This window comes from Motacilla alba, chromosome 14 (genome assembly GCF_015832195.1).
Source record: "Motacilla alba alba isolate MOTALB_02 chromosome 14, Motacilla_alba_V1.0_pri, whole genome shotgun sequence".
NCBI lineage: Eukaryota > Metazoa > Chordata > Aves > Passeriformes > Motacillidae > Motacilla > Motacilla alba.
This window is the reverse complement of record NC_052029.1, coordinates 13,150,977-13,178,971: the sequence shown is the minus strand read 5'-3', so window position 1 is coordinate 13,178,971 and position 27,995 is coordinate 13,150,977. Positions and strand designations below refer to the sequence as shown.

The 27,995-nt window shown below is 52.3% G+C and overlaps 1 protein-coding gene across 4 annotated transcripts in view; it reads left to right on the top strand.

The window, feature by feature from the left end:
- The window catches only part of TNRC18 (trinucleotide repeat containing 18), a 55,040-nt gene that overhangs the window by 10,925 nt on the left and 16,120 nt on the right, over nucleotides 1-27,995 (top strand). Inside the window, exons 2-15 of one of the 4 annotated variants that reach the window (XM_038151861.1) lie at nucleotides 5,818-5,943; nucleotides 6,329-8,140; nucleotides 10,953-11,055; nucleotides 11,450-11,655; nucleotides 11,841-11,987; nucleotides 12,494-12,678; nucleotides 13,444-13,867; nucleotides 14,363-15,310; nucleotides 15,963-16,135; nucleotides 16,814-16,950; nucleotides 17,435-17,563; nucleotides 19,380-19,554; nucleotides 20,595-20,955; nucleotides 23,338-23,622. In XM_038151861.1, coding sequence (XP_038007789.1) covers nucleotides 5,818-5,943; nucleotides 6,329-8,140; nucleotides 10,953-11,055; nucleotides 11,450-11,655; nucleotides 11,841-11,987; nucleotides 12,494-12,678; nucleotides 13,444-13,867; nucleotides 14,363-15,310; nucleotides 15,963-16,135; nucleotides 16,814-16,950; nucleotides 17,435-17,563; nucleotides 19,380-19,554; nucleotides 20,595-20,955; nucleotides 23,338-23,622 — 5,211 coding nt within the window. Of the gene's footprint in view, nucleotides 1-5,817; nucleotides 5,944-6,328; nucleotides 8,141-10,952; nucleotides 11,056-11,449; nucleotides 11,656-11,840; nucleotides 11,988-12,493; nucleotides 12,679-13,443; nucleotides 13,868-14,362; nucleotides 15,311-15,959; nucleotides 16,136-16,813; nucleotides 16,951-17,434; nucleotides 17,564-19,379; nucleotides 19,555-20,594; nucleotides 20,956-23,337; nucleotides 23,623-27,995 lie in introns of all 4 variants that reach the window. The other 3 variants (XM_038151859.1, XM_038151860.1, XM_038151862.1) reach the window with 3 other exon arrangements.

The window sequence follows — 27,995 nt, the reverse complement described above, 5'->3', positions numbered from 1 at the left end:
TTTAAGGTAGTGATTTTTGCAGCTGAAGGAAAGCGGCGCGGCGCTGTTCAAGCCAGCAGAGTCTGGGAGTGTGGACCCCCTGCCAGAGGATGCTGTCTCTGAGCTCACCAGGGCCCTTAGAAGATTAAATGGGGAGTTAAATTGCCCTGGCTGTTCTGGATCCTGGGGATGGGATCGAAGGCTTTCAGGGGATGCAGAGAATTGAGGCTGTAAATTAGGGCTTTGAAGCTACTGCCAGTCCCGTGGCATGGGGTGTAAATATGGCTTTTGGGGCGGTTTTTGGCGCGGAGAGTGGTGGGTTGTGACAGCAGCTTGTGGCTGCTGGGGACGGGGACCAGCCACCGCTGGAGTCCAGGCACATCTGATCGGGGAGCTTTGGTTTCAGCCCGGCATGTTCAGGGGCTCGTATCGCTGGTGTCTCGTGCATGGCACAGAGTCAAAGCGGCTCCGGTGCCTCGGGTGTCACTGGAGCTGCCCCGGCAGGCAGGGGAGGAGGTGGCAAAGATTTACACTGTCAGCACTCCAGCTCACAGCTGTTTGCAGCCATAAATGTGTGCATGAGGAATAGCTGCGGCTGTGCCTCGCCGAGCTGCACGGGGCAGAGATGGGGAGGTGTGTGCTGGAGGGAGAGCCCTGAAAGCAGTTTTCCTGGGAATCTGCTGCTTCTGCAAGGAGAGGATAAGGGATGCACTGATGGTGGTAAGCACAGGCAGCTGTGTGGTGTCCGTCCTGGTGCTGGTGGGAAGGTACTCACTGTGCTTGGACCTTCCCTGCTTTCCCCCCTCCCTCCCTGCCGGGGAGGACATAAGCGTTTATCCAGCTGTTTGTGGCGTGGACTGTTGTCCCAGTTGGCTGCCTGTGAGGCACTGCGAGCCGGACTGGGGAAGAGGTGATTGTGTTCCTGGCCAAGGGCGGCTGCAGCTCCTGCTCTGTGCTGCGCCCAGCAGTCCGCTGAGAACTGGCTACATCTGGGCTGCAAATCTCCCTTGAGTGCCCAGAGTTCAAAACATCCCGTGGAAATAAACCCAAATTCTTGCTGCTGTGTTTCCCAGCCCTGCTGGACTCATATTGGAGGGTCCAAGGGGTCAGGCTTTATATCTCAGGCATTTCTGTGGTCATAGCCCCTGGCAGGGCCCTGCGTGGTGCCAGCCTGAGTCCTGGCAATGTGTCCATCCATCATGGCCCAGGGAGGATGGGGCGAGATGCTGGCGGTTGGAAATATTTCATAAGTGGCAGAAATGTATAACGGGCAGATGGGGCTGATGGGGGAGACTTACTTCACTTCTCCTGGGGTGCTGGAGGCTACTGGTCTTCCGGTGCCAGGGCTGTGGCTTCTCAGACGAGTATGGCTTGTGCCCAGGGCTCAGCTTCAGGGTGTACATTGCAGCCAGCAGTGCACGTGGCCACCTGTTATCCCACACCAGCCAACAGGGTTGTCCAGCTGAGCTGGACTTGATTAAAGGTCTTTTCCAACTGGAAAGTTGTCCCAAGGCATGAGCAAAGGCTTTGTGGATGCTGCTTCTCTCTGGTGTGCTGGTGCTCTTGATTAGTTTGGAAGCATGGAACCAGACTGGGAGAGTGAATTCCCCATTGAGTGGTGTCTCCGTGTTGCTCCCACTTGCTGCCCTTCACCCTTGGTGGGTGTCCAGGTGAGCTGTCCCCTCTGTAGCATGTTGGCAGCAAGTGTGGAGGGCAGCATGGGGGTGCTGAAGGTGCCGGCCAGTCACCTCCAGCTGAGGAGAGGTGGAGCAGCTTTCCCAGTGCTGGCACACACCCGTGCCACCTCAGGCGTGTAGCTTGGCTCATTGGCCAGAGCTATGTCCATGGGGGAGATATGTTCAGTTCCAGCATGTTGCTTCCAGCATGCCCTCCTCCTGTCTGGCTCTTTCACAAGCCAGGCTTGACTGACTTGTCCAGCTGGGACTGAATTTTAGGCTTGAAGTATGAGGGGCCAAGTTGGAGAAAGCCCCACAGGTTTAAAACTCCTGGTGACCAGTAGCAGCCCTCTCTGCTGCGGGCCTGGCCGCCCGCCTTCTTCCCCCAGCTCTGCCTGGGGGTGCTTTCTGTCAGCTCCCTCCTCACGGGGACCTTTGGCAACCCCAAGCGGGCTGAGCACGTGGGGTCTGTTTCCCTCCCACTTCCCCCAGCGTGACCTCCGGCCTCCAGACGTTTGGTGTGTGGTTTGTGCGGTCGCTGGTATCTCATCTCCCCATCGGTCACATCCCCTCTCGGTGGTGAGTCACCCCAGGCCGTACCTCTTCCCCCGAACCCGTGCCGTTTTGGAGAGCTGAGCAGAAATGAAGAAGACGTTTTCAAGCGGGCTGACACATCTGCACCCGCCAAGTTCCTCTAATAACAGCCCTTAGTGATTTATGTCTCAATTGTGAAAAACAGATATGTTTTATAATCTTGGAGCTGGAAAGGAGGAGGACAGGTGTGTTCATCCACTGCAGCAACTAGAGCATCACAGGGGGTACATTTTGGCTGCTGGCTATAGGGATAAAGCGGTTTGAGGGACCATCTCTGTGCCCTGAACCCTTTTACCCTCAGAGCTGGGCTGCTTTAGATCATGTGTGTCCCTGCTGGCATGACATAAGTTTTGGTGGTGCCTTTCTCAGGCGGTCAGAGGCCGAGCTAATGGGCACACGCATGTGTTTGGCATGGTGTAACTTGGCAGGGAAGGGGGGCACAGCCAGTCTGGGCTTGGCAGTGTTGCCAGCTCGCACCTCCCTGCCCGTGCTGTGGTGCCAGACCGCCTCTGGGCAAGCAATCGGCTGGAGGAGCGTGGCTCAGCCTGCCGAGACCTGTCGGCGTGTCCCTGGGCAAAGCGGATCTTGTGCTGGTTCAGCAAACACTCGGGCCTCAGGCAGATGGAGATGGTTGTGGTTTCCCCTTTTCCCCTCCCTTTCTCCTGGCAGATGCCCATGGTTGGGGTGAGCTGTGCGTTGCTCACTGCGGTAGAATTTCTCCCCTTGGCATCGCTTTCTGGCACAGAGATCCAAGGAGGCAGCGACTCACCCGCGGCTGCCTCCTGCGAGTGCAGCTCCTCAGCGCATGGAGGAGCAGCTTCACCTCCAGGTCCTGCCCAGGGCACTGGGGCAGCAGGTTCTGGGCTCCGTGTGAGTCGTACGCCAGCAGCCTGTCAGCGTGGCTGCTGGAGGGCTGTACGGAGGAAGGGATGTTCTGGCAGTGCCTCGAGGTTGGATTTGCATTGGGTTCATCCCCAGGAAAGCTGTGGTTCAGATTCCTTCTCCCTACTCCAGCTCTGGTTCCTGGCAGGGAAGAAGCCAGGTAAATACAGCCTGTGCAGCTTCTTCAGGCACTTTGCAAGGGAAAAAAAAATGTCGCTGATAGACCCGAGGCTGGAGTTCGAGTGGTTCTCTGGTTTTGCTGCTGGTCAGCTGCATGATGGACCAAGTCGTTGCACCTGCCTGTGCCTCAGTTTCTCCACCTGCAGAGCTTTGGAATGTGCTTTGAGCTCCTGTGCTGGGCTTATGGCTGTCCAAGAAACAGCAGCTGTGGGCTTCTGGAAGTTACTGGGAAGAGCTGCCAGGTGTGAGGTGGCTTTGGCGGTTGGCTGGTGGCATCAGCACAGTTCTGCTGCTGTTCCCCAGCTGGCATGGTGACACTGCCCTGCTAGGTTCCCAACCTGTCCATCTGAACCTGTCCCCATCTTGGACACTTGGCATTCCCCCTCCTGCTCCTGCAGCCCTGAGCTGAGGCTGGGTCACCGTAGCAGGATGTGATGATGCTGACTGTGCAGGAAGCCCCAGAACATTTGGGGCTGGGACTGAGCCTGGGCAGATGTGATGCTGAAAGCAGGGAGATGCCCTTGTAGGACCAGGGACGTAACTGGTGCGAAAATGCCTCTTTGGGTATCAGTAACTTAAGCTGTGTGCAGGTGTCCCTGTGCCTGATGGCAGTGCTGGAGTGTGTCCCTTCCCTGGAGCTCTGCAAGTGGCTTCATGTCCTTGCACCACGTGCAAGTGGGGACATGCCGTGGGCATCTGTGCACAGTGGTGTCTGCAGCATGGGATGTGTCTCGCCGTGTTCCCCGTGCTGGTGAGCAGCTGCAGCTGGGATTGACGTCTGGCTGGGAGAAGGGGCTCACGTGGGGACGTCTGTGGCTGGGGTCTCTGGGCTGGTGTGGCATGGGGTGCTCCAGGGGCTTTGCCATGCTGCAGCCATGTGCTCTGCCAGATGGGACTGGTGTTCCCTTGGAAGTGTGTCACTCCTGCTCCAGATGCTGGCTTGTTGCCAGCCCAGTCCTGCCGGAGTGGTGACAGTGACGTGGCCAAGGCATATATGGCGTGGAGTGGAGCTGCTCACAGCAAAGCTAAGCTGGGTTCTACCCTGCTCTCTCCAGCTCTGGAATAAAAAAAGGAGTTGGGAAATGCTTCAGTGTGGAGGTTTTGGGGTTACCAAGGAGAGGCCTGAATGTTGTGTGCACGCTTAGCGCCTTTGCAGCGCTGTGCTCAGGGTTAAACAGCAGCTTTTCCCTGCTGGGAACAGGCTCTGTGTTGGAGAGCTCGGGCACAGCAGCTCCCCTGGTCCCGCTGCTGGAGGGTTGGCGTGTGCGGGCGACGCCGCTGGGATCTGTCGGGTGATGGATGCGGGCCAGGAGCTGTGCGGAGCACCGCGGCGGTGAGGCACATATGCCGGGATGCAAACATGTACGCCAAAGAGATCCTGGCTGTCTAAATAATGTGAAATATTGACTAGCTCTCGCAGATGGTGCTCCACGTGCAGCTTCGGGGACTGAACTTCTCCGTCTCCCCTTGGGTTTTGGTGTGATGTTGTTTTGAGCCAGTTGGATGCTGGACTCTTGACAGACTTGTTGCCTGGTTGCTTTCAGTGGGATTGTGGAATTTGGGGAAGTTGGTTGCTAATGCGGGCTGAGGATAAGGGAGGAGGGTTGCAGAGGGCTTGACTGGCTTCTTCAGGTTCTCCTGATGGCTTTAACTCAGTTTTTAAATTATGGCGTGGACTGGGATGCTGATTCTGGTGGAGGGTTGGGTTTGTAGTGTTGCACGGGTGTCGTTTGGTGGCAGTGTTGGAGAGGAATTGCTGCCTGTAGCCAGTAGTGTGTGTTATTACCACTATTATGGTGATTGTATTCACTGAGGAAATGCTGATGAGGACGATTTGCATGAGGGTGTTGCTGGGGACCCAGCGTCCAGGACATCCAGACTACTGGCAGCAGTGTCGTGAGGATATGCTGCTTTCATATCAGCTCCTGGATGGTTGTCACACTTTCTCTGTTTTGCCTTCCTCTGGGATAAGATGCTGAGTTTGGATACATGAAACTATGCTTTTTGTGAGCTGCTCTGGAGGATGCTCTCGTGCTTTCTCAAAGCCTGTACCCAGTACTGGGCACCTGCAGCAGGAGTGAGCTGTGTTGGCAAAGAGCTGCGCTGGCAAGAAGGTCTTATCATGGCTCTGGAAGCACGCTGGGGAGTGCGCTCACCCACAGGTCTCTGTACTTGTGATAAAACATCTTATCAGCCAGGTGGTTTGGTCACGGAGCCCTCAGGTGTCAGGCTCTGCTCAGGAAGCAGCATGCTCCATTTGCTGCAGAGTTGGAGCCCCAGGTTGAGCTGGGTGACCCACAGTGGAGGGAGTCGGTACCTGAGCTGGGGTCCCTGCCCTGGGCCGTGTGTGCTGTGTGTCACCGCCTGCGTCCCCACCGCCACCGCCGCTCCTGGCGTGCGAGGGACCGGCAGCCACAACAGTCTGTGCTCCTGCAGGGCTCGTTCCAAGGCAGCGTGCTGCTTGGGATAAAACATGTTTCCCTCTTCTGTTTCCCATTTTCTGCAGGCTTTTCCCATCTGCCTAACGGTCTCTACCCATCGTACATTCCCCTGAGCCACCTCGAACCTCCCAGTGCCGGCAGTCCGCTCCTGGCCCAGCTGGGACAGCACAGCCTCTTTGAGTCACAGAAAGGTGAGTCTGGGACCCTGTGTGTCCTTCCCATCGGTCATCCCAGGTAACTTTCCCTGTCCTTTGGGCTTGTTTGGTTGCTGGAGCTGCTGGATGCTGGAGTGATGGGGGTGAAGAGCAGGAACCGCCTTGGGTGATCAGCTGGATGTTTCCTGGGCTGAGCGGTACCAAGGTTTTGGATGTGGAAGCCTCCTTGAAGCCCCAGTATGCATAAGACAGGGCTGTCTTACATCCCACATGGAGGAACCTGCTTGGTCCCCTTTGCCCTGGGCATTTTTAAGACATCCTTGAAATCCCTTCTTTCCTGGTTTGCCACCTCTTGCCTGTCTTTGTGTAGGACTGAAGGGATTGGAAGCCTGTGATAATTTTGGTTGCTTTTACTCTGCAGATGGATTCTACCTGTCCAGCCATGCAGGCCAGTCCGCTTTGCACCCGCAGCCTCCCCTCTCAAGGACCGTGGGCAGCCACACGTCGAGCACTTTGCTCCGGGAAAAGGACCTTGGGCAGCTGCACAAGAGCTCGAAAGAAGGCCTGAAAGACCCCGGTGGGAAGGAGCGGGCATGCCGGAGCGATCTGTCCCTGCCCTTTGCCAAGAAGGAGAGCAAGCCGAAGGAGGAGCCCCGACCCCGCAGCGTGGTCGACCTCACACAGGACACCAAGCCCGACAGCGACCGGAAAGTGAGCGTGGTGGAGAAGGCAGTGAAGGTCGGCGAGCGTCTCTCGCCGTTCCTGGCTGAGCACATGCCAAATCGGGGTGCAGGCAGTGGGGAACCCAAGTCCAAGAACCCGCTGCAGAGCTCTTCCCTCAGCAACTGCAACGGCGGCGGGGACCCCATGCTGAAGGTCCTGGGTGCCGAGCAGGACCGCTGTGCCAAGGATCCCGCTCGGCACGATGAGAACATGAGGCCTTCTGCGCACGCCCACGCGGAGCGGCTGAAGCGGGGGGAGCCCCTCCTGCCCTCCGTGGGCGCTTTGCACATCTCCTGTAGCTGTCCATCCCCACACCCCTCGCAGACGGGGAAGATGACGCCAGCCACAACATTCCCTCCGCAGCCCGTCCATTCCAGCATGTACACCATCTTCCCGCCGGCCAAGGAGCTGGGGAGGGAGCACAAAGTAATCGCCCCCACCTTCGTGCCTTCGGTCGAAGCCTACGACGAGAGGAGCGGGCCCATCCAAATCGCCTCCCAGGCCCGTGACAACAAGGGGAAGGACAAGGACCTTGGCAAGGTGGGGGTGCTGCAGTCACCCACGGAGCGGTGCCTTGCAGATGCCTCCCGCACACTCTTGTCCCAGGACTTTTCTTGTCACAGTGATGCCAAAAGGATGGAGGTTCTGAGAGAGAAGGGTTCGGTGATCAGGACGAACTCCATGGCACTGAAGAGACAGGTCACTTCAGAGCCCTTCCTCAACCGGCCGGGGCTGGGCTCTCCGGAGAGCAGGGAGTTCCTGGCCTCCAAGGATTTGCTGAAGCCGAGTCCGGAGGCAGATCATCGCCCCTGCGAGCGGGACCGCTTCCAGCGATCCAGCTCCAAAGAAGCAGCAAAGGTCTATGGCACTTTGGACTCTTCCCGGCAGCACCTGGACCATGGTCAGCTGAAACCGCCCGAGCAGAAGTGGAAGCCCTTCGAGATGGGCAACTTTGCCACCACGCAGATGGCGGTGCTGGCCGCGCAGCACAACCACGTCAGCCGGGTGGAGGAGGAAGCCAAGAAGGTCTACCTTGACCCCAGCGGTTTGCCGCGGTCCTCGGTGGTGGGCTCGCGGGGCGCCGCAGATGTCCTGCACCCTGCCTCGCACGGCGAAGGCTCGGCCATGCAGAGCCTCATCAAGTACAGCGGCAGCTTTGCCAAGGAGACGGCGTCCCGGCAGAGCTGCGGCAAGAAGAGCCCCTTTGGGGGTTTGGGCAACGTGAAGTTGGACTCTGCACAGCTGGGAGCCTCCAAGGTGCAGCAGCTGCTGCTGCAGCAGCCTGCAAAGCAGCTAAAGAGGGACCCTGAGAGACCCGAGAGTGCCAAATCCTTCGGCCGTGAGAGCATCGGCTCCCAGGGCGAGGTGGAGGTGAGGCACTTGCCTGTAGGCATTGCTGTGGCTGTGGCCCGGCAGAAGGACAACAGCAGCAGCAGCAGCAGCAGCAGCAGCAAACTGGGGCCCAGCTTGGCAGACCGGGATCGCTCACTGTCTCTCAGCAGCATCAAAGGTAGGTTCCCTAGGGCTTGTCTCGGGGCTTCCCTGAAGGAACTGTTCCCTGAGAAGAGCAGACACCCAGTGCAGGCTGTGTGCCATGAACTGAGTTTGGCATTTTCAGCTGCGTTTGCCTCCCTTGCCAGCCAAGGACATGTTGTAAACCGCAGTGGACAGCAGGATCCCTGTGCAAGAGGCAGTCAGTCCCCTGTCCCCACTTCCATCCCCTCTGAGGACAATCCTCCTCCATGAGTTTGATCCATTAGCAAAGGGAGTGACAGAAAAACCTCTCGGACCACCTTTGTGCTGGTGTTGTAATCTCATGATTTTGATTTAAGCCGTGGTGCTGGCAGGAGAGGGATGGCACCAGAGGGATTTTGTTTCTCTGCTTGACTCGTATAGCAAGATAACACCCGGGGGCTGCCTGGCACGGGGCTCTGGTGTGCCAAGGAGCGATGCCAAAGCGAGCGGCTGGCGAGCAATGGTTGCCTTTCCAGTTTTAGCCCTTGCCTTCCCCATTTTTCTGCCTTTGCCCCCCTCTCCCAAGCTTCAGTGGCAAGAAGCAGTTTCCCTCAGGCAGCAGCCCCTCTCCCCATTCCCATCTCCTCCCAGTGCCCTCCCCACAGCCGGGAGCCGGCCGAGGACCTCGTGGGCAGCACAGGGAGCTGTTTGTTCAGCCGTTCAATCGTCCCAGACGCTCCCAGCTTGCGTTAAATGTAATTTACTGAGCCGAACTAAAAGGCTGCAAACAAGGGTTGAATTCTGGCAGGCCTCTGGGCTCGTTGCTAAGTGATGCAGTTGGCTTTCAGACAGAAAACAAGACTGCTTTTCTCCTCCTCTCGCCCCCCAAATGCTGCCCCCCCTTTGTGTGCCAGGAGATAGTCGTCTAATAACATTAGCTTGCTTGCGCTGAGTGGACGGTGCTTGAATGTTTAGACCTTTTAAGAAGGAGAAAGCAGGCTTTAGTTGGCTAATCTGTAGTATTTGGCAAGTAAAATGCAAGTATTTAGTACCGGGCATTGGTTGTCAAGGGAACGGACCTAAGCCTTTCCTCCATGCATAACTGATTGAATTTTTCTATGCAGTCCGTGCGTCATGTTCATATATACAGACAGAATGATCATTCACTGTCTGGACAATCATCGTTCTGTCCAGAAAAGGGACTGTCCTGTTGGTGGGGTGGAGGATGGGCGGGAATTAGAGGTCCTTCAGTGTTTGTTTTTGGATGGGGGAGTGGAAAAAAGATGATAAACTCGTCCAGAAATAATGGAGCACGAGGAGTGTAGATGGGAGAGGGAGGAGCGATGATAAAACAACAAAATAACACATTTTTAATGAAAGGCTGGGGGAGGGGGCCTGCTCACCTTCTGCCAAGGAAGGAAGGGAGGCTGTGAGCTCTCCAAGGAATTGCTCCATATTGCTGACACCAAAGAGACAGCTGGGCATTGATTAGGGGAAAGAAATAGGAAAAGAGGCTCCAAAGGGGAAAAATCTGGGCTAGGGTGTGGAAAAGGAATGCTGGCGGAGAGGCAGTGGAAGATGTTTGGGCTCCAGAGGGATTTGTGAGCCCCTGTGCTGTGGAGGTTGGGGAGTAGAAGTGAGCAACAGAGGCTGTGTGGGGCATCATTCAGTGAGTCAGGGAGGGGCTGGTTGGGGTTGGCTGGGCTGCACGTGGTGTCCTGGCAGGCTGTGAGGGAGATGTGGTGACCCTGGGAAGTCCTTTGGGAGGGAGAGCTGTGTGCCAGGTTTTAAAGCATCTTTGTTTTCTGCCTGGAGCCTGTGGAAGGAGCCTTGGGGAAAGGAGCTGGGAGAGATGTTGTCTTTTTCCTGGATTCCTTCTGACAGTAAAAGCTGAGGGAATTGGAGACTTGACAGCAAAAAACCCATGGGCTGTCCAGGTTTGTGGAAATACACACTAGAGCTCTCCTTGAAAAGGCTGCCTGTCAGCAGAATAGACTTGATGTTCTGAGATGTTTTCTCATGTGCCAAACCATATCCAGACAGGAGAGCGAGGACCCTGGGGAGGGCTGCTGGGGCGCAGTCCTGTGAGGCTGAGAGCTCTCTGCCAGCAGGGCTGGGATTTAGGAGTGGATTGTATCACCAAAGCACAGTGCAGAGAGGGGCAACAGGGAGTTGTCTGAAAAATGAGGGAAAAGCAAGCTTCAAATCAGGCAGCTGGAGTGAAGATCTTGGATAAAGGGAAGGGTGGCCCCAATACCTGGTGCTGGCAGAGCCAAGCGGGGCTCTGCTGCTCGCTCCTGTGAAGGTGCCTCCTAACCTCTCGCAGATGCAGCTGCTGCCATGCCAGGCTGTATTTGCAAGAGCTGTGCTGATTGTGAACAAGTGGTTTCTCCAGCCAAACATCCAGCTTTTTGGATTCCTGCCCTCATCTGCCATATGTGTCCCTGCCTCATCAGACCCTTTCTTGTTGCATGTCTCGAGGGGGATGCAGATTCCTGCTAATGGTTGAATTGTGGAGTGGAGTGCGCTGATTTTGTGAGGGTCCGTATTGTTGGTTCTGCCTGTTGCAGAGGGACAGGGATTCAGAGCATACTCAGTGCTCCCAGACTAATTTACAAGATCAGAAGGTGCTTCAGCAAGTGCAGAGATAAAATCCTTCCCCTCTCTGAAATGGGCTAAGCAGGATTATGTGGTTTGATGCAGGATTTAGCTGCATCTCGGCTCTTGCTGGGATGGGAAATCTACCACTGTCCTTCACTGATGTTTGGGTGTAGTGGCTCTCAGGTACTCTGCTCCGTGCCCAGAGGAGAGGGGACAGCTTTCTCCAGTCCATTTCTCCTGTCTGATGGTGCTGGGTTGTCTCTTAGGGCACGGACGCTCCGAAGATGACTGTGGGGACGAGAGGAGCCGCCACCGGGACAGCCACCTCCTGGCAGGGCGCTTGGAGCGGGATCAGGAGAAGCTGCTCAGGTGAGGGTTGGAAGGAGGTGAGATCTTTTGCCGTAGTGTCACAAGCTGAGATCAGGGACAACCAGTCCAGAGAGCAGACAGGATTGCATCCATCCTGGTGGAGGTACCAACCTTGCTGGTGTGGAGAGGGATGCTCAGTGGGGTGCACGGGGATATAGGCAGATCCTAAATCCTCAGCAGAGCAGTCCTAACAGACAGGTGCAAATCCATGCCTGCTCCAAAGGGTTGGAGAGATGAAGTGTTTTATCCTCGACGTGACACCTCCATCACAGCTCTCCTTGAGTGACTGACCCTCGTTTGCAAACACTGATTCTGCAGGCTGGTCCATGCTCCTGGGCTCCTCCATCACTTGGACCCTCTCTCACTGTCTCTCTCTTGCCTTCTCCATCCCCAGAGAAAGCAAGGAGCTGGCAGATTTTGCCCGAATACACCCCTCCAGCTGTGCCACCAACGGTTTGAACTCCAACCTGATGGTGACAGGAGGCCCAGCCCTGGCGGGCTCCGGGCGCTGGTCTGCAGACCCCGCTTCGCACTTGGCAGCCCACCCCTGGCTCCCCAGGACAGGGAGTCCCTCCATGTGGCTGGCTGGCCATCCCTACGGTGAGTGCCCTGGGAGGGTGTTCACACCAATGAAATCCAGGCAAAAGTGTCGCTGCAGCCCAGAGAATCTGTTGGATGAGCTCAGGGAAAGGGGAAGGAGGCGTTTCGGAGCAGTAGATGACTTCTCGTGTGGGTAGGAGCTGTCTGCATCTCTTGAGTTGTGACCTTGGTGTTTTTTCTTCCAGGACTTGGTCACCCTTCCCTGCACCAGGGCATGACTCCAGGCTTCCCCCCTGCCATGGGGGGAGCTCTCCCCTCTGCCTACCAGTTTGCCAGAGACCCACAGTCAGGGCAGCTTGTTGTGATCCCCAGCGAGCACTTGCCACACTTTGGTAAGGATGTGAGCTCGTGCCTGAGGACCATTCTTTGACAGCTGTGGGGAAAACGGACTTTGGAGAGGGCCAGAGAGGAGCATACCTGCCTGTGGGGACCAGCAGCCACAGCTGTAGGGTGGGTGTGAGCAGGCCTCTCATTAGGTGTGTTTTGGAGATGGAAACATGTAATCTTTAGCAGTGGCTCTTCATCCCCTGCAGGACCTTGCAGAATTTGAGTCCTTGGTTAGGAGAATCTTCTCATAGGCTCGGGCATGGAAATCAAACCAAGGGCTGGAGAGCAAAGCAAAGCCAAAGGCCCTAGGGCTCAGAGGTGGTGGGATTGGGGCTGCAGAGTGGAACACAGCACACTCTCCCCTCTGGTTTCTGGTTGTATTTCTGCAAAGCCCAGTGTTTGGCATCCCCTACACTCTGGGACTGTAGGGACCATTGCCCTGAGTGATCCTGAATCCTTTATCCATCTTTGCCCTGCTGCCTCCGTGACTGCATCTCTGCTCATTCCACAGCAGAGCTGATGGACCGGGCACCCCCCCTGTGGCCCGCTATGTACCCCCCAACCAGGAGCTCCCTCCAGCACGCTCACCAGCTCCAGCTGCTCTCCCATCAGCAGCTGCTGCGGCAGCACGAGCTGTACATCCTGCAGCAGCAAGCAGCCCATGCCATGGAGCTGCAGAGGAGTGCCCAGCTCGTGGTATGTTTTCAAGAACTTCTTGTTTGGCCATGAAATGAGCCTGAAGTTGGAGTGTCTGGGGAGAAAATGCAGCTGTGCCTGTGTGGCAAGTGTGTCTCAAGGGTATGGATGCATTGAGTGATTCTGCCCTGGTCTCTGGGATATGGAGCATTTGGTGTATCCTGCAGTTAGAGTGGGTTTTGGGGGGGGTTGGTGTAGAGCCTTTGAGCAGTGCTGTCAGAAGAGCTCCCCAACAGCAGCAGTGTGAGCTAGATTCCTTCCCATGGGATGTCTCTGTGTAGTTGAGTGGTTTCATCCTTGGTCACCTCCAAACAAACCTCCTGAGCAGCTCAGAGAAGCAGCTGCAGGACTTGCAGCAGTCACACTGGCTCCTGGAGAGAGATCCCATTCATGAAAAGGTTTTGGAAGTCATGAGCTTTCATTTGGGTGTTTACACCCATTCAATTTTATAGTGCTCCTCTGGTTTCCAGGCTTCATTTTACATGTGGGCTTGCTAGGCTGGAGGCTTGGAAATAGAAATGGTTTGCTTTGCATGCAAATGAAAGCTGAGACATCCTTCTCATGATTTCTGGAGCTGGGAATTTGTAACTAAGCTTTTGTAGATCAGTGTCACCCTCTGTCAGATTGGTCTTCAAATGGACTTGCACTGGGGATTGTGTTTTATTCCACTGCATATTTGACAGGACCTTGTTTTGGTCTTGCTTGGTGGTTGGTCAGTGCCACTTCCCAGATGTTGTGCTGAGTTTTGCTCTGTTCCTGTCACAGGAGAGGTTGAAGGCAAACGAGCAGCGTGTGGATATGGAAGAGAAGGTGACAAAACGGAGCCTGGACAGTGCCAAATCAGGCCTTTCCTCCTCTGCCCCGGGACTGGTGCACCGAAAACCACCTGTGCTGTCTCCCAGCGCCTCCACGTCCTACAGCAAGGCTGTGAGTCCACCTCCCCTCTCTCCCAGGGCCTCACCCGTGTCTGTGCTCAAAGCTGAGGTGATCCAAAAGATGGAGGAGCCACCTTCGCAGCCAGCCTACTCCTACCCTGCCACCCCCAGCTCCCATCCTTCCAGCCCACCCCCTGCCTCTCCACCCCCTGCCCCCGCCATCCCTCCAAAGGAAGAGGCGCCCGAGACCGTGGAGAAGAAAGACCTGGAGCTGGAAAAAGAGGCTGCTGGTCCATATCAGGCCTTGTTCCCAGGTAAGAGAGCCCTGCTTTGGCAGAGTCCCGTTGTGTTCGTGCCTGCCTCCCTTTTTCTCCTCAGCTCTTTCCTGCTTCCGTCCCTTCCCCTAGGGAAAGCCACATAGCTCCTCTCAAAGGCAGGGGAGAGGGAAGGAGCAGGGCTGGTGTGATGGGCTGAGATTGATGCCTGGGTGCCTGGGGCTGTAGGCTCTCTTCTTCCCGTGGGCTGAGCCTGGGTTGGTTCTTCCAGGGCTGGAGTCCCAGTGGGAGAGGATGCAGGAGGCAGATCTCTCTCCAGTTGCATGAAAGTGCTGGAAAGGTGCAGAAGGGACCTCTGGGGTGCTGTCTGTGGCAGCTTGGTCAGGAGAGAGGTGCCCAAAGCAGCTATTGCTTGAGAACAGGAAGAGACCAGAGATGATGGAAGCAAAGGGAACCAGCTCTATGCCTCAGTGAGAGAGAAGGTGCTTTGGAGACCCAGCCATTACACAGTCTGTCCTTTCTGATATCTTGCAGAGATCCCCCCTGGATACCCATTCCAGTCCCTGCCTCCCTCCTTTGGAAGACACTATCCCTACCTCCTGCAGCCCCCCGCAGCATCTGATGCGGATGGCCTGGCTCCTGACGTCCCGCTGCCTGCTGAGGGCTCTGAGCACATGGACCTTTCCTCAGAGGTCAAGCCCATCCACCTGTCTCCGTCCAAAATCCTGGAGCCCATCCAAGCGGCAGCAGAAGAGGAATCCTTGGAAGAGAGGGTGAAATCAGAGGTGCAGATGGAGGAAAGCCAAGAAAGCATCTGCGAGCAGGACATGGGGACTCTGAACATCACCACCTCTGCAGCCGTCCCGGTGCAGAACGTGGACAATTGCAATCTCCTGTTGCACCAGGGCGAAGCCCTGGCTCCTATGGAGCAGGACCAGGAAGACCTTCAGAGCTGCCCACCTCCTTACCAGGTTGTGGCCTGTCCTGCAGAAGCAGAGGCTGAGGCAGAGAGCGGGAGTGGAGCAGAAACCTGCTCCATGCACATGGACTACGACGGTTTGCTCGTGCATGCGGAGAGCGAGCCCCCGGAGATGGACTTGACGCCCCAGCGGGAGGAGGCCTCTGTGGCCATGGATCTGCAGAGTGCTGATGTGCCCCGGGCGAGGGAGTTTCCCAGCCTGCCTCCTGAGGAGGGGGAGCAGGGGCAAGAGATCCCTTCCTACACAGAAGAGGCAATCGCTTGCCAAATCCCAGATCTGGACATCAAGCCGGGTGACCCACTGGCTGGGATGAATGCTTTGGTGGCTGCTACAGAAATGCCTCAGGCTTGTTCCTTGTTGACCACCACCACTGTCACTCCACCCCAGATGAAGGTGGAGGTGTTAACTGACCAGAGCCTGGAGCACTCCTTCCTGCAAGGGATCACTTTGCTGAGTGAAATTGCAGAGATGGAGCTGGAGAAACGGAAGCAAGAAATGCAAAGTAAGTTGTGAGTGGGGAGTCTGGTCAGCTCTGGACCATGCTGGGTCTCCCATCTTATGGTCCCTGTGTTCTCCTTGTGGGCAGAGGAGTGGAGTCACAGGTGGGATCTCTCGCAGCCTCAGCCAGGCAGCAAGGAGAGCATTGTTCTGAGTTGCAGGAGTGGCTGGTACTTCAGATGGGTTTGGAGCAGAGTTTTTGTTGCAGCAGGCTGAGCTACGTGTGGCTTTTGTACTGCTCTCCCTTCCAAAGGCCCTCGCCATGTCTAGACAGTTTGTGGTATGCGTAGCGGAAACGGAGCCCCAGTTGCTGAGAGCTGCCAGGGTAACACCCTTCTGGCAGGCACTGAGTCCACAGTCTGTTGGGGTTTGGCACCAGAGGCCCCAGTAGCTCCAGATGACGCTTTCCAAGAGTTTGGCAGGTCCTGAAAAGAATCTCACCTTCCAGTAACTTCCTGAGGTGAGAAGTGGTGGGAACTGCCAGTTACACCACGGCTGAGTACAACAGAAGATCTCAAGTGGGGGCCGAGGGTGGCTGGGGGGCTCCTTGAGCAGCCATAGTCAAGAAAGGGCCATCAGCCCCTCCTTGTGCCTGTTGGAGAAGCAGTTTTGGAATGTGATCTTCTGTAGCTTTTTTTTCCTGCCCTTCTCAGCAGGTCCAGAGAGTTTTCCTGTCCGGCCAACGCTGGAGAGTTTGCTGGCTGCCAGCACCCACATGCTCATGGAAGTGCTTTCCACCCCCTTTATGGAAAGTCTGAAAACCATCCGGCTGCCTCGAGAGCTGAATCCCAACAAAAAGTACAGCTGGATGCAGAAGAAAGATGAACCAGTAAGTAGCTGTTAGTGTGGCTGAGCCTGGAAAGCCCCAGTGCATCCACTCACACAGCTCACTGTCCCAGCCCCAGTCTGGGGCTCATGCTGGCTCTGCTGCCCCTCTGCATTCAGCAGAACAAGCTGGCTGTTCCCTCATGTCACATTCCTGGCTGCACAGGAGTCAGTGGGCTGCAGTTTAGGTTCTTCCCTTGCTTGTTAGTCAAGGTTCAGCAGGACCCTCGTCAGCCCTGGAAGCAGTGTTTTAATGTGAAACCTGTGTGTTACTGTTTTGACCAGAGGAGAAATAAAAATAGTGATAGGAGAGTTTTTCCTTGTTTATTTTTAATTTCCTGACCCTTTCCTGTGGAAGAGGCTGATAAGTTATTTTGTACAGAGCAAGTAAGTATTCCAAGATAGGCTATATTGTGATCTGTCTTTTTAAACAAGTTAAAAGAGCATCTTATCCTGCAGGCTCTCTTCCAGGGTTACAGTCCCTCTGAGCTGATGCCATCCTGTGCATAAGCCACAGAACATCTTTGCTTTGCTGGTTTTCTTGGGTACCACTCTGAGGCTGTGCTGGTGTCTCTCCTCCCCTCTCAGCACAAAGGGCTTTCTGCACACCTTGACCATTGCCAGGGCACCCAGCGTGCACCCCCTGGGCGTGTCCTGACACTCTGTTGCCTCCCCACCCCAGATGTACTCCATCAAATCAGCCATTGAGAACATGGATGCGATGGAGCTGGACTACAGGATGAGGCTGGCCGAGCTGCAGCGGCGCTACAAGGAGAAGCAGCGGGAGCTGGTGAAGCTGCAGCGGCGCAGGGACTCCGAGTAAGTCACAGGCTGCTCACCCAAGTCTTGGTTTTTTCCAGCTGGGCACTGCCTCTCGGCCTGGGAGAGAAAACTCCCCTCCATCCCTCCCTGCCTCCTGTCCTCTCCTCTCCTCCTGGTACATCCCGGCAGAGCTTTGCACAGCACACTCCTAGGCTATGTGACACGACAACCTGGTAACTGGTGACTGCAGCTGGGAGACTGTTAGAGACAACCTTGGCTTCAGCAGCTCAGTTTAGCAGTTTGGTGGCAGGTGAAGGTTCTGGGTTGGCTCCCGTTCTTGCTTGCTTTCTTTTAATTATTTTCCCTTTTTCTTCTTTTTGGATTTATTTTCTTTATTTTTTCCCTGTTTGTTTTGCTTTTCGGTTGCAAAATTTGCTTTTGCCTTTTTTTTTCCTTTGCCTCTTTTTTTTTTTTTTTTTGTTTGGTTTTTGTTTTTGTTTTGTTGCCTTGGTTAACAGTGAAGCGTATGGTTTTTTTAAAGGGAAAAGCATGACGAGAAAAGTAGAAGCTTGGCGAGAAGAGGCCCTGGAAGGCCCAGGAAGAGGAAACTTGGATCAAGCGCTCTGTCACCCATTAAGGAGAGAGGGAAGAGTGACAGCAAGAGTGGAAAGTAAGGCTGGAATTTGGGGAAGACGGGAACATGGCAGGGTCACTGCGCCAGGGTCTGACTTGGGGAGAGCGTCTCGGATGCAGCGGGGGCTCGCTGTGGTGGCAGGCTGGCCGCTGGCCGTGGAAGCGCGTGCTGCTGACGTGAGTGTGTCCTTACGGTGGGAATGCAGGGCCAGTGTCCTCCCTCCCCGCAGGCAGAGCACCTGTCTGGTGTTGGGTGCAGGTAGCACAGGTGGAGTTGAGCAGCTGTGAGGTGAGATGGCTGGCAGGGAGCTGTAGGTGAGGTTTTGGAGTTGGGGAGTGTGTCCTCGTGTGCTTTCAGGAGAGCAGATGGTGCAGTCAGGTGCTGTAGAGCCAATTGTGGGGATGTTGGTGTCAAAACTGGGAAGGACAGAGCTATTCCAGGTAATCTACTTTGTAGGACCATTCTGCTGTGTTTCTTCTGTCTTCCTCTCTGTTCCCTGAATCAGTGGGAGTTGGTTTTGCCTGACATCTCTCTTTCAAGCATCTGGATTATCCTCTACTCTGCTTTTTTCTCTTTTGCAAGTCCAGCTGCTCTTGTTTGGATCTCACCACTGTTGGCCATCTACCCTACCATAGATGGCCTCTGCAATGGGAAGGCATTTCCAAGCTGCCTCCCTGTGTGCTCCATATTTCTGCAAATGTCCTTTTCAAGACTGCAAATCAGAGTCAGGTGCCCAGCTCCCACTGACCAACGCTTCTGAAAATCTGTCCTCTTGGTGGCTCCGTGTTTTGCTCTTCGTGTTTGGGTGGCTGGACAGGCTGGAGGCATCCAGAGGCAGCTGGAGTTGTGCATGTGTGGGTGTGTGACAGTGCTGTGTGTGCCTGTCCCTGGATCACAGGAGTGCTGGAGCAGGCTGCTCTGGGAGATGGAGGTGCACCCTCAGCCAGCGTCGAGGCCTGAGGTGTTGGTTTAGCAGTCTGTGCAGGTCAGCAGAGAGGATAGAGGGAGGGGAAATGCCTGGAAGCTGAGGAGGCTGCCCCGTGTCAGTGGCTTTGTGGTCTGACCAGCAGGCTTAGTGTGAAGGAGGCAGCATATGAGAGCTTGAAATGGAAGCTTGTTAGGAATCTTGAGGTGTTGAGTGATCATCCATCAGATAGTTACTGGAGACGGCTGGGGAACCAGGAAAGATGTGCTTATAGTCTCACCTACTTTATTTTTTATTTTATTTTCTTATTTATTTACTCTCTCCTTTCCTCCCAAATCCCAAAGCAAGTCCAATGACGTAGATCACAAATGCCTTTCACGAGGGGCCCGACTTGCATCTGGAGTGAGCCAGTCCTTGCAGTGCCTTTGTCCCTCCCTGTCACCCTACGTGGCATTTCCTTGCCACCTCCTGCTCATACCAAAGAAACCAAAGTGTTTGGGCAGTGAGGCACCTCCCTGGGCCTCAGGAGTCTCTTTCTGCACCTACAGAATCCATGGAAGTAGAAGTGGAAAAAGACCTTAAGGGCCACCTCAGCTGTCAGTCCTTGCTGTTGCTGCTCTGTACCAAACCAGGCACTTTTTGGTGGCTGTCATCAAGACACCAAGCACTTCCTTGTAGAGACCACCTTGCAGGTCTCTGATTTCAGGCACCCTCACCTGTCCTGGTGGCCAAGAGCATGCACAAAGGGCTCCTTGGCTCTCCTCTCCAAGGAAAACCTTGTCTAAACTGCTGTCACTTCACAGTAGACTTGGCTCCTGCTGAGGATCCCCACTGTTTTAGGAGGCATTTAACCTCACTTTTGAGCTTGGTGGGGATCACAGGGAGGAAAGCCCCCCCACCTTGACCCATCCTGTGCTTGGCTTGCAGACTGAGCAAGTCCTTGTTGCTCTCTGAAGACTCTGAGACTGGTGAGGGCATGAAGAAGAGGCACAAAGGGGCCCTCCCAGAGGAGGACGAGGATGTGGAGAGCAGCAGTGGCAAGATGAAAGGGAAGAACCCAAGCTGGGAAGAGCACGATGCAGCTCCCAGCTTCTCAAATGAGGTCAGTGCCCTCATGGGGAACATGGAGCCACGGGCCAAAAGCCCATCTCTTTCCTGCTTTGCTGGTGTTGGCTTGGACTCCTGATCTTTCAGTGTCTGCTTTTAGTTCACATGGGTTTAGATGCTCCTCAAGAGAGGATTGTGTGCAGTGGAGGGGCTAATGTTGGCTTACAGAGGTTGAACCTCCTTGGAAGGCAGCAGAGTCAAGTGCCTTGGAGCCAGCCAGAGCATTCAGTGCTGCACTGGCACTGAATCCAGAGCAGGGCTTGTCTTACCCCTTTGCCTATTGAGAGAGCACAGGGGAATGGACCTGAAGCAAGGGAGGAATGGGAGCACAACCTTCCGATTTCAAATGCAGGGTTTTCTGCTCCTGTTGAAGCAATGAGATATTTACTGGAGCTTTAAGCTGGTGATGAAATCCAAAATGCATGCAGGCAAAGTACTGAGTTAGAGCTGCTGTTATCTAGCTGTAGCACATGTGAAATATATTTGCTTTTTTCAAGAAGTGAGAAAATACTGAAAAGGATGTATCAGCTCTGGCTGTAGTGCAGTGGTGCTGATGCTCATGCTGAGAGGTATTTGGGTTCTTTTGGCATCCCAGCCTCTGGAGCTGGTTGATTATGTGGAAATCCGTATTTATTTGGCTGGCTCTTGGGTAAAGAAGACTTTTAATCCTTGTGATTTAGAGAAAAGCTTGTAAAACCAACCCAAACATACCCTAAAAACCAGGTGGTGTAGATAAAAAAGAGCTCCAAAGTATGTTCTGTGAACATACTTCTTTTTGGAAGAACATTCAGGTTTTCTAAGTTAATCTTGCAGCTTTGTAGTGCTCAGTATGAGTAAAATTGTACTGTTTGCTGACATCTTCCTCTTCTTCTTCCCTAGAACCATGGTGGGTTATGGCAACTGGGGGGCTAAGACTATCACCTTGAGGCTTTATTAACTACATGCATGAGACGATTTGGAGGGCTAGTAAAATCCCTCAGGTCTGCCATGATACCTGCTCCATGTTCACCTTGTCTCTTCCTTTCACCTCGGCAGTTGAAGCTCAAAAAGAAGAAGGTGCCATCGGATCAGGAGCAGCTGGCCAGCAAGCTTGACAAGGCCCTGTCTCTCACCAAACAAGACAAGCTCAAATCCCCCTTCAAGTTTGCTGAGAGCTCTGGGGGAAAGCTCAAAACCAGTGGAGGTGGCAGCAGGTACCTCCCAGCCCACGAGGCTCTGCCAAGCAAGGAAGAGAAGAGCCTGGCCAAGAACCTGGGCCTGTCACTGAAAACCACCAAGGAAGGTAAAAACAAAGTGACTGCCAAAATGAAGAAGATGGAGGTGGGGTTGAAAGTCAAAAATCAGCTCAAGGTTTCCCATTCACCAGCAATATCCGAAGTTAGCAGCTACTCCTATAGTAAGTAACCTCTTTTTTATCTCTTCTGTCTGTAGGAGGGCTTGTGGTGCGAGTTTCTGGGCTACTGAAAGGGGTCTTGCAGATGGGTCTGGTTTTGCTCATGAATGAAAAGTGACCTCCTCCTCCCAGTGACTGCTGCTGCATCTTTGGGTTGTCTGCCCATCTTGCTGTCCAAGGGGAAGCCATGATCAGTGTGTCTCTTCCTGACCTGTGTTGTATTCATCATCAGTGGGGAAAACACTAATAAAAGTTGACCCGTGTTCTTGCTTTTGGTGGGAGTAGACACTCTCCTACCTGTCAGATGAGCAGGTGGAGCCTCTTCTCTAGGAGGTAGTTGACTGTTAAAGTCCTTGTTGAGTTCAGTGGGCTTGGATTTAGGATGATGCCATGGAATCTGTTGGAAAGGAAAAGGCTGCCAGCGACACTGATGTTGCTGAGCATCCTCCTGCCCTTCAGTGTCATGGCTTGCTTCCTGGCTGGCTGTGCTGAGCCTTCCCATGGCTCTTATCAGTGCTTGTCTTCACTCCACATCAGTGTGGGGATTGTTACTTCTGAACCCAGAGTGTGCCCGAGGTGAAGGCTCCAGCAACTGACCCCTGTTACAGAAGGAAAAATCTGAATTGCTGACAATGTTGGGAAAACAATAGAACCAAACATAGGAGAGTCTTTAACAGTTCAGGCAGACATTGGGGCAGAGTTTATGGTCTGAGACCGTTGTGTAATGGTCTCAGCTCACTTGCACACGCATCTTTCCCCTTGCTTGCAGCTATTTAAAGCCATGTTAAAACCTTTATGGGATGTTTGTGTGCATAACAAATACATCTCTTGGTGCAACACTAGTTTAGAAATTTCACTAATGGGGAAGATGAGCTAGGGACTCTCCAATGGAACACGTTTGGCATGAAATTAGCCATTTATATGGCAAAATAGGAGTCATTGTGTCCACTGGACTTGAACACAGCCTTTGGCTTATTGTGCTCTATATATTACCCAGCAGGTCTGTTCTTGAGTGTGCTTTACTCCCAAGGACAGACACGTGTCTCCTGAACTGTGGGCTCTGGAGCTAATGGGAAGAGAAAGCATGGGGTGTTGGTGGAGCTAAAGCCTTGGCTCATGGCAGAGGGAGCTCTTACAGTACCTTCCCACTTGGCACTGTGGTTTCATGAACAAAAAGTCCCTCCCAGACCTAAGAGAGCTTCTAGCTATCCACTATCCGGTGAATCTCCTGGTGTAGGAATGTTCCCCTTTGTCACTCAGGTCTCAGCTCAGGATTGTTGCAACCCAGGGAACAGCTCAGCTTTGGTTTTTCAGCTGTGTGCAGGTTCAAGGGAAGGGCCTCAGCCTGTCATTTGGTCACTCAGGCATGGTGAATTTGGGGAGGCAGGTTGAGCATATGGCAGCACCTCATATGATTGCTGGGCTGCTCATGTGGAGAAGGAGAAGCAGGACTGGCGCCAAGTCCTTCTGCTTCCTGACCTCAGGATTTTCTGCCTGGAGTCCTGAAGACTTTGGGCATAGATCCAAACGGCGAACTGAGCATCTTACTCCCACGGATTTTAAGAAAAGTCAGGTGTCCAAAATAATTTGTGTATTTGGGCTTTGAGCTTCCTAAACTTGCCATTCTTTGTGTCTTCCTCTGCACAAGCCAGTGCAGTGGAGTTGGGGAGTGATGCCACAATGTCTGTAGTGTTGTGGAGCTGAGGGCATGTCCACAAACGGGCAGGTGACAATGTACACCCACTTCTGTTGCATCCAGGGGTACCATGTACTTTTTGTCCCTCTCATCAGATGCCAGAGGGGATGGCTGAGTAACTTCTCACCGCCCACAAGGCTTAGCAGCTTTGTAAAGCCATGCTTCACAGACCAAGGAGTGTCTTGGTCCCTGTTCCTTTGTGGCGTACGCCATGGAGCATCTGGGGCAGCGTGTTTGGAGTCAGACATTTGGAGTTAGACATCCTGCCTTCTTGGCAGCTGGGCTTGCTCCAACCACACGTGTTGAAAACCCTCTGTGAGAGCTGGTTCATGTAGGAAAGGAGATTCAGGTCAAGAGTGTTGAATATCACCGTAGCCAAGACAAATTCAGGTTGATGGTCCAGTTGTTGACAGTGCTGTGCCTTCAGTGGACACTTTCATAGTGGAAATGTTTGCTTCATTTTTCTGCTGCCAAGCTAAAAACACTCCTTGGATCTTAAGGGAGGACAAGGAGGTGGCGAATGTCCGTTTGTGATGGAAAGAAGGAAAAGTGAATTTCTGCGTTTGTTGAGCTCAAGGCTTATGATGGAACACCTGGGCAGGGGTGGACAGTGGTGGCACCAAAACCCCCCAAAATCCCCAAACCCCCATTCAGTGACGTAACGCTCTTCCCACCCGCTTTGACCACAGATACGGACTCGGAGGAGGAGGAGGAGGGATCCCTGAGGGACGAGTGGCCAGCGCAGCCCCCGTCCGCTGCCAAGCCGCGGCCGCCTGGCCTGTACAGCTCGACGGGCAGGAAGGGCGGCCGGGCGGCCGGCGGCCCCAGGGCGGCCCCGCGCAGCGCGGTGGTGGCTGGGCGGCCGCTGAGGCCGAAGGCGGCGGCGGGGCGGAAGCAGCCCTTCTGCCTGCTGCTGAGGGAGGCCGAGGCGGGATCTTCCTTCAGCGACTCCTCGGAGGACTCGTTCGATCAAGGTTATTAATTTATAGCAAACGCACCCCCAAACGCACCCCGTGCCGCGGCCGTGTGGGAGCGGGGCGGGGGCGAGGGGCCTGGCGGGCCGGGGTCAGCCATTTTGATGGTCGGAGCCAGGGCGGCCATCTTTGTCCTTGGCAGCGTAGCCTGCTTTATCACCCCAACGGTTATTTTTTATCCTTTTTGTATCTGTATCATTGTGATATTTTTACTGGCTGGCTCTTTTAGAGCTTTTATATCGACTGGGTTTTAGTGTCCGCCTCTCCCTGCTTTCCTGTTCCCTTCCTCCCTTCAGTTTTAACCTCACTTCCTTCCTTGCTGCCACCACCACCATTATATTATTATTATTACTATTATTATTATTATTTTAATTATTATTATTTTATTTTGGCATGAGCCTTGTCGAAGTTTGAAAGGAGCTTTTTTAATTACTTTCCTCCTTTCCCCCCTTTTTCCCCTCCTTTATTACTTTCCCCTCCTTTTTCTTTTTCCCTGTCCTGTTTCTTACCCCCTTTTTTTTTTATTCCTTTCTTCCTTTTATTCCCCTCTTTTTTTTTTTTTTTTTTTTTTTTTTTTAATTACCGGGGTACTGTTGTGTGGCCGTGTGACTTGATGTTTGTACTGCAATTTGGTTTACCAAGCTTTATTAAACATACCGAGTTCATTTTTAACTAAACCTGTGTACCTTGTCTCTCTTGCTGTGTCTCTTATCAGGCGATTAGGTTGCTGCTTCACTCCATCCTGCTCTGCATCCCCCTCCTGCTCCCACTCCCCATCAGTAGAACTGGAATTAACCTAGTCTGGGGTACTCTCTATTATTCAAATATCCCTGCTGCCTTTGTCCAGATAAAGCCTAGGCTTCCTCCTTTCCCCCCCAACCCCTTTAAGTTAATTTTTTTTGTTGTTCACCCATTTTTAGTTTTATCTTTGTCATTTTGTTTACTGATAGACTCTCTCCAGGCTGGCACATAAACCATGGAGGCACTGACTCCTTGCTGCTTCAGGAGGGTGCAGGGTTTATTTAACAGCCAGAAATTTTTCTTTTTAATTTTTTAAAACATAAATGTCAAGTTTTTGTGTCTTTTTTTGGGTGGTAGGTTTTTTTTTTTTTCAGATGCCCAGACGTAGTCCACGGTGCTCAAGGATGTGGCAATTACTGCATTAAATTTGACTCTCCAGTTTCCCTCCCTCACCCTCAACCCAATTTTTTCTTGCAGCTTTTTTTTTTTTTTTGTCAGCCTGTCATTAGTACTTCAGTGGGAAAAGAGATTACTTGAGACTTTTCCTCCAGAGACACAAGGGGTTTCTGTTTTAGAGCGCACTCATTAAATAATAATCATGGGGAAAGGTCATTTTAATGAGCCCTCGGCTCCCAAAAGAAACTAGCTCAGCTGGGCTGAATGCAAAGCAAGAGCATCCCCAGTTGTTATCTAAGTTACATGGCAGAGCTGGATGTAGCCCAGCAAAAGCCTTTTAGTGTTTTACACTGCTCAGGGCTGTTAATTGAAAAACAGGGCTGGATAGTTTGGCTTTTGTTTGGTTTTTTGGGTTTTTTTTTTTAATTTTCTGAGTTTTTTGATGTTAATTTCCTCTGTGCACCTGTTCAGTTTTTTCTTCCCTCCAAGCCCAACCTCTAAAGAAAGATAATTAAAGCTAAAAAAAAAAAAAAAAAAAAAGAAAAAAAAAAAGAAAAAAGAAGAAAATTTTCAAACATGGCAGAAAGATACAAAATGTTGATTTGTTTTGATGTGGCTCTGGGCTGGACCCACCAATGCATTTCAAAGAAAACCCAAAAGAGAAATACATGTGTCAAAAAAAAAAAAGAAAAATTGTTCTTTAGAGACCCCAAAAAGTTGTGGGGATAGTGAATTTTATGTAAGGCTGAGATTGCCACATTTCCATGAAGAGTCTGCGTTAACTTCCATTTTTCCCTTCCTTGTTCCTTCCTTCATTTTTTGTTTGTTTGGCTGCTGTTGGAAATTTTGAGGATATCAATCCCTTTTAGGTGCCAAGTTCTTGAGGGGGGTTTTGGGTTTTGGGTTTGCTTTTTGGTTTTGCTCCAGGTAAGCAGAGAGGTAACTTGTCCCTTTGTCTGTTGTTCAAGTAACCTGTCTGCTTCATTTAGAAGAAATGAACTAAAAATCCCAGTTTTATGGGATAAAATCTGGGGAGGGGAGGGGGTATGGGAGGAGGTTGGGGAATCTGGAACAAATGGGGAAATGCATTGTAAATCCCATTGGGGTGTCATTTAATGGTGGGGAAACCAAAGATGCAAAACCCCCTGGGGTGGGAGGTGGGTATGGAGAGGGAGGCGGGAAGGGATTATTGATTACAATTTGGTTTTTTTTTCCTTCAAATGAATTTTTTTTTTGGTTGTTTTTTTGTTTTGTCAGAATCATTTCTTGAAGGGATATTTGGGTAATAGGGTTTCTGATGGCTTTCCCTGAATACTAAACCGATTAATAACCTCAGCTTTTCTAGAAGTGCTCGCTTTCTCCTTGCAGCTGCTTGACCAACCCTTTCACCCCTGCCCCTATCCATGATGCTTTGAATGTCTGTGTCGGTCTCTTGCATTTGCTCTCACGCTGCACTAAAGAAGCAAAGTGGTTGGCTGGTTGTAGGGCAGACACTTCTCAGCGAGGGTCACTAGCCATGAACCTGAACCTTGACCATTGTTATGTAGGTAGGCAAAATAACTTTTCTTTATGTCATCTGTCAGCCTCAGACGTTTCGATGTTGCCTCCATGAATAATGACACGTAGCTCTTTGCATTCTCTTGGTTATTTTAATTTTGAAAATGATTGCTGTCCACTTTCAACTTTCCTCTGTCCGTGACGAGTCTCACATGGAAGGTTTGCACGTGCGTGTGCGTGTGTCTGAGGACTCCAGAAATGCTTTGCTGCTTGCAGAACTACTTTTGGAGAACCCCTTAGCCCAGCCAGGGCAAGGATTTGCAGATGAGTCTGAGATGCAAACCTTCAAGGTTTCTGGCCCACGGTGCAGAAATGTCCCCGTGTCAGGGATATTGTCTGGCCTGGCCCTGCAGTATCTGTGTCAAAGGTGGGATTAGCTGCAGGAAGACCTGTTTTTTGTCATCTGGTTAGACATAGATGAGGAGGGGACACTCTGCTTTCTTACAGACCAAACATCACGTTGCCATTCTGATAAAAGGCAAAGCTTGTGGTCTTTAATCCAGTGACCTTGGAGAGGAAACTGCTAATGTGGGCTAAAGCCCATCTGGATGGATAATTCCTTGAGCTTTCTGACACCAAAGACCCATATGTCCTCCTCCTCCATACTCTATTTTCCCTAAAAATTTCATACCTTATTCTCCGTTCCCTTTTTCCTTACTTGGAGGATAATTTTGCCCCAATTAAAAAAAAAAAACAAACCAGTGATAGGTAACCAGTTCCCTACACATTCCCATGTGATAGTTGTAATATTTTTAAATTTTTCATAAGCACTTCTGGAGTCAACAGCACAGCACATGTGGAGGGGAAGAATCTTCCAATGATGAGAATTGGCTTATCTGGAAAAAAAAAAAAAGGTACAGTCTTAAATTGGACACTCAAAAATAAGTAACCTCCAGAATCTGGACAGATTGCAGAAATCAGATGTTAATGACCCGGTAGCTGTCTAAAGTCTGCCTGTACTTAGCCTGCTTTGTATGCTGTAGACCTGCTTGGTGTTACGAGAAAATCATGCTATTTATTTTTACAATGTGAAATGACTGTTTTAAGTGTGTGTTTTTCCTCCCTCCCTTCCCCAGCCTTTCCTCTTCACACCCCCCTCAACCCATCTTGTTACATCCATCAGTCTCTAAAAACCAAATTGCTTAACCAATTTCTGTTCATCATTAACAAATCTTCATTTACTGCTCTCCTACAGTAAAACACCATGGCAGCTTAGCTGTTAAAAGTAGTGAGAAAACTTAGTATTCTTAACTGGGTTTGGGTTTTAATTCAGTGCAGGTAAAAATTAAAATAATCTTTGGCTCTAGTTTATGTGGAATCAGTAGCATTTAAATACGAATGTATTGTTTGTTTTGGCTGTGGAGTTGTGTATGTACACGTGTGGTTGCGTGTGTGGGTATATACACACATATACATGCTCTTAAAAATGTCAATTAGAAAAGATATTTTTAACTTGGAGCATTTTTTTTCCTTTACCCTCTCTCAGCGGCAACAGAATTACCATTGAAGGAAAAAAAGATTTTTTAAAAAAATGTGTTTTTCCCCCTTGCTTGCTAAAAATCACCTTTTCAGGACAAAAAAAAAACAAAAAACTGAGGCTTCAATTGTGTAAAGGCATCTGTGAGTAGTTAATTTTAAACCCACACATAGTTTGGGTACAGTAGGAATAAAACTTCTGC